Source organism: Benincasa hispida, chromosome 11 (assembly GCF_009727055.1).
Source record: "Benincasa hispida cultivar B227 chromosome 11, ASM972705v1, whole genome shotgun sequence".
Taxonomy (NCBI): domain Eukaryota; kingdom Viridiplantae; phylum Streptophyta; class Magnoliopsida; order Cucurbitales; family Cucurbitaceae; genus Benincasa; species Benincasa hispida.
Genome location: NC_052359.1, coordinates 65,935,290 through 65,940,750, shown reverse-complemented (window position 1 = coordinate 65,940,750; position 5,461 = coordinate 65,935,290). Strand labels below are relative to the sequence as shown.

The window sequence follows — 5,461 nt, the reverse complement described above, 5'->3', positions numbered from 1 at the left end:
ATTTCTCAATTTTTATCTTAATAATTGTTAAAAAAAAATGTAAATCAATACAATACCTTCTTCAACCGTTGAATCTTCCTCGAATTGTTTGTAAAGATCAATATCTATCGATTTAGAACTGAGCCAATTTTGAGTACTTATATGAGCCTCGACCGTTCTAGGAGCGAATGAAGAACATGATGAGTCAAACTATACGTCCTTCAGTACTAAAAGCAGACTCAGATGCTACCGTCGATATTAGGATTGCCAATATATTTTTACTTAATGCATTAAGAATCTCAAACCGATGACTATTATGCTTCCACCAATTAAGTATGTCAAAGGCTAGATCATTCTTAACAAGAGCTTCAAGCAAATACACATCAAGTTCATTCGTCTTATCAAAATGGGTTGCGTCAACATTTGAGAATCTTGAATTAAATCCATACTTTTCCTCTACACTCATTGTTTGAACCGGAACTCCATCCCTAACCATATTAGCAAACGCATTATCATTCCCATTCTCACAAAAAGAAGGCGAACTATATGCATCGAAGAGCCTTCTCAAAACATCCTCCACTTTATTTGTCATATTTTTAGCTTCAGATGGCTCTAACAACTTGTTGAAACAAATATGATAAAAGCCTTAACTTATATCGCGGATCTAACACAACAGCAACATACAATAGCAAATTGGTCTTCTCATTATTTCCCCAATATTTATCAAACTTAGCCTCCATGCTCTTAACCACATTCACAAAAATTAGATTTTCATTATCCATGGAATTTTCTTGTATGCAATTATGAGTGGTGCTAATTTGGCGGAAAATCACATTGGAAGTACTATACAAAGAGCCTGAAACTTTTAAAGTGACATTGTAAAATACTTCCAAAAACCTAAATAACAACCGATCATTCTCCCAATAATTTTTGGTAGGTTGGCATTCACTCGCAAAAGTGGGTTCTTCATCCTCCAATCTATCAAATGTTTTTTCAAACTTGGTAGCCGCATCAAGCATCATATATGTAAAGTTCCATCTGGTGCTAATGTCAAGGCACACTAAACTCTTACAAGAAATCTTTTCAATTTTAATACACTTTTTAAATTTCATAGCTCGTGCAGGAGAAGACCTCACAAATCTAACGGCATTGCGAATTCTACTAATGCAGTCATAATGCTCCTTAAATGCATCACAAACAATAAAATTCAATATATGGGCACAACATCTAATATGCAAAAATTCACCTTTCAATAACAACCCACTACTAAATCTCTTAACAAGATAAGTCATAGTTGTATCATTTGAGCTTGCATTGTCAACAGTCAAAGTCATAACTTTATCAATACCCGAACTCTTTAAATTCTTTTCAATGGTCTTATCTATGGTTTCACCTCTATGATTTTCAACGGTAGTAAAGCTAAGAATCCTCTTATGTAAATTCCACTTTGAATCAATAAAATTGGCAGTTAACGCCATATAATTCATGTTTTATCTAGAAGTCTAACAGTCAGTAGTGAGAGAAATCCTACATTGTTGTGTCTTAAACATATCCTTCAACTTTTTTTTCACTAACATAAATCTTAAGCACATCCCTAGCCATGGTTACTCGTGATGGAATAAGAAACTTAGGTTCATACAAAGCAATCGATTTGTTTATGAATCTTCGAAAACCAATGCCCTCCACAAACCTAAAAGGTAATTCATTTAAAATCTCTATCTCAGCAAGGGCTTTCCGAAAACTCTCCAAACTAAAAGACTCACAAACAAGTTTCGAATCAGACTCACCAATAGTTTCTTTAGGTTTGAATACCAATTGTGCTTGTCCTAGTTCTCTCTTTCTCTGATATGGATGTTTTTTACAACTTGATAAATGGTTTTTCAAGGTTCCAGTCCCATTTCGTTTAGAATGAAAAGCATACTTTATCCCACAATATTTACATTTAGCGTAAAGGTCATCAAGATCACAGTCATTAATTTTTTCAAAATGGTCCCAGACAATAGAGGTTTTAGTATTCTTACGCTTCTTTATTGGACTACTTACTGTTGCTTTGATTGTGACTGGAATCTCTGTTAGATCCCAATCCTGAACTGTTGCTGAATTTTCTAGTATATCCATATCTACCCTATAAAACAAACATTTTCAGATTTTCTTAGAAAAATACAACATTAAAATTGCAACATTAGAACTAAAACAGTAAGCTCTAAAATAGAGACTAGAGAGAATGAAATGAATTGTACTCTTCGGAAGAATCCAACTTAAAGTTGCAAATGAACATTGTTAGTGGTCACGGAACACTGGAAGCACACTGTTAAAAATAGGTCGGACACTCGACAGTGGACAATGGAAGCATGAACATCGGAAGCAAGCAAGAATGAACTCTCCAACTCCGGAAGCACGAATGCCGGACCGGAAGCAGTGAAGCACGAACGTCGGAATTGGAAGCACAAATGCCGGGTTGGAAGCAGTGAAGCATGAACATCATAACAGATAACAGTCGCACGAACCTGAAGAGTGGTGACTATCGGTTGGTCATGAAACACTGAAATGAAGAATTAGAATGAAGATTGAAGGAGAAGAAATGAAAAGTTAGGGGTTTGTTTTCCTTTATATGCGAGTGTGGACAAATTAAGGTTTTTTTTTTTTTTTTTTTTTTTTTTTTTTTTTTTTTTGGTGTTATGCTTGTGAAAAGGGACAAATGGTAGAATGGGATGGGCTATTTTTAATAATAGTGATAATAAAGCATAATTTAAAGTTATATTTCGGTCGGTCAGTCGACTTTGTTAGATTTTATGAAATCGACCAACCGACCGATGAAAAATTACTACAAGAAACCGACAACCGACCAACTACATTAAAATTTTGGCCGACTGCCCTCAAAACGGTCGATTTCAGCCAATCGAATTGGTTTGGTGATCTTGTGTACACCGCTAAATTGAACTATGTTTGGTTTAGCTCTAGTTTATTATTGTTGATTTTTCTAAAAAATGGTTCTATTAAATTTTTATTATAAATTTTAAAAACGTATTCACGTATTGTAATTATTTACATGAAATCTATTATTGGTAGTTAACCAATATTTATTAAAATTAACTGAGATTAAATTTAATATTCATTAAAAGTATATGAACTACAAGTGGACAACTGAAAGTATAAGGACTAAAATTGAACAAACTTTAAAGTATGAAGACTATAATAGTATTTTTCTTTAAAAAAAAAGATAAAACTTAGATCTTATTTAGTTTGTGATCTAAAAATTTATTATTGAAAATAGAGAAGTTTATAGAAAACTATAACAATTTTCTTATTTTTACCATATCTGAAAACATAAACTTTAAACTCAAATTCAAATTCAGAATTTGAAAATGGTATTTGCTTGTGAATTTGAAAATGTAAAAAGATTGATAAGTGTTTGGTAAAATATATTTGTTAAGAGAAAAACAATTGAAAATAATTAATAATGAAGTGTGATTTATCTAATTAAAACTTTTTTTAAAGGTTATATCCTGTGTTTTCTAAATTATGAAAACAAAATTTTAAAACAATGGAAAATACATCTTATTGTTTTTCGAAATATGTCACTTTTAGGATGGTTTTTTTTCAAAATAAGTATACCATCACTTTTCTTTGCATATTTTATGTAAAAAACAACAACAACAACAAAATTTGTAGATAAATGATAATTGATACTTTATCCATTAATTATAAAATAATAATTGATATCTTACCCATTAAATTATGCTGAAATTGATTAATAATCTTACGAATTGGAATGATGATACTAAAAAAAAAAAAAATTAAACTAAATCTAAATTATGAAATCGATGGTCGATTGCTGCTGTCGGCTACCTATGCCTGCCCGCTTCTTGCTCGACCATCTCTCTACGTTCTTTCGAATTCCTATTTTCATCCTTCATCCCATTAGAATCCAACAGAAAATGTTCGAAGAATCAACTGTCTCTTCTCTGACATTACAAGTGTATATCATCATATTGTCCGATCTCTCCCTATAGTTAAGAAGCTAGATCCAAAACTTTTGAAAAGTCTAAACAAATTTAGTATAACTTTATACATTTTAATCCTCAAATTTCAAAATTTGTGAAGCAAATCACCACTTCACAACCATTTCTATTTCACCAATTGAGTTTTTTTTTTCTCTCTAAATTATTATATTATTATTTTCACAAAATTGTACCGAGCACGATAATTTTGGATTGAGGAAATATTATAACTTGCTCAACTTTGAAGGCACTCAAAAAAGGAAAAGGGAAAAAAGAAAAAGCCAAGCTGTAAAAAGCTCAAAGGGCAATAAGGGCAAAGAGTAGTCCCACATGGGAAGGAAGGAAGAGGCAAAACACTTTTGAAAAGTCTTCTTTGATTCCAAACCATTCCTTTTGAACGAATACTCACGTGCTATTACATGTCCCGCACGTGTGCAGTCAAAATATTTCCACATATACCCCACTAAACTTTGCAAAATTCCCTCAAAAACCAGAATAAAAAAATATTATTATTATTAATAGACAAACAAGAAGGACTTAATATTTAATAATTTCTATTTTTATTTTATTTTTACCCAATTGCTGACTCAGAAAGGAAAACCAACCATTTGAATGAGGCAGCAAGAGACATGAAACACAATACACCCACCTAAATTCATTTGACATTGGAACACACAAAAACAGATATTTTAAATAAATAAATAAATAAACCCTAAGTTCAAAGGGATGATTTATGGCATCCAATGACTACAGTTTCTTTTTTCCTAACAAAATTAACAACCCTTTTATAAAAATGGTGGAGGGACAAATTTGTCAAAATTATGGATTTTTTTAATCAATAAATTTTGGGGGAGATTAGAAATCAACTTTAGAGAACTTGAAAGTGTAGTAGAGGACTCCTGTGTCAAACTAGGTTTGTTACCTCTCAAATTCTTGATTATGGTTTTCACCTTTATCAAATTAGGTTTGATTTTTTTTTTTTTAATATTAGTGAAAAGTAAAAGAGAACATATAGAAATTTATGAGTGGAAGCAATATTTTTAAGTGTTTATTTAACTGAAAACCGTAATTTAAAAACCGAGACAAAAAAACCATAAATTTCAAAACAAAATTGTTACTCAATAAGATTTAAGATATGTTTGAAATGTATTTTCAAGTGTTTAATTCAAAAAACAAGTCATTTAAAAAATTGAAGTGTGGTAACCACTCAAAAGTTATTTTAAGTATATTTTCAATCATTTTTGTCAAAAGTATTTAAGTAAAAACAAATTTTCTGAAAAATGTTTTTTTTCTCACATCAATCCAAATGGGTTCTTAAAGAAATTGGTATTATCTATGTTTTTTTAAATTTGGTTAAATTATATTGAGAAAATGTTATTAAAGCAAACACCATTTTAAAAAGCACTCAACTAATTCGATCCTCGATATATTTTACATACTACCTTTTTTATCCTTACATTTTCAAAACTAATTTCCAAACC

The 5,461-nt window shown here is 30.8% G+C and overlaps 1 protein-coding gene across 1 annotated transcript; it reads right to left on the bottom strand.

Annotated features, from left to right (window-relative positions):
- Window positions 1-581: 581 nt before the first annotated feature.
- LOC120090817 (zinc finger BED domain-containing protein RICESLEEPER 2-like) lies at window positions 582-1,457 on the bottom strand. The gene has a single exon (XM_039048524.1). It carries the CDS (start codon window positions 1,455-1,457, stop codon window positions 582-584), a length of 876 nt encoding a protein of 291 aa, XP_038904452.1.
- Between the last annotated feature and the right edge of the window lie 4,004 nt (window positions 1,458-5,461).

What these genes read in the sequence shown, in the direction of transcription:
- LOC120090817 (XM_039048524.1), bottom strand. Translation starts at nt 1,457, where the DNA reads ATGGCGTTAACTGCCAATTTTATTGATTCAAAGTGGAATTTACATAAG.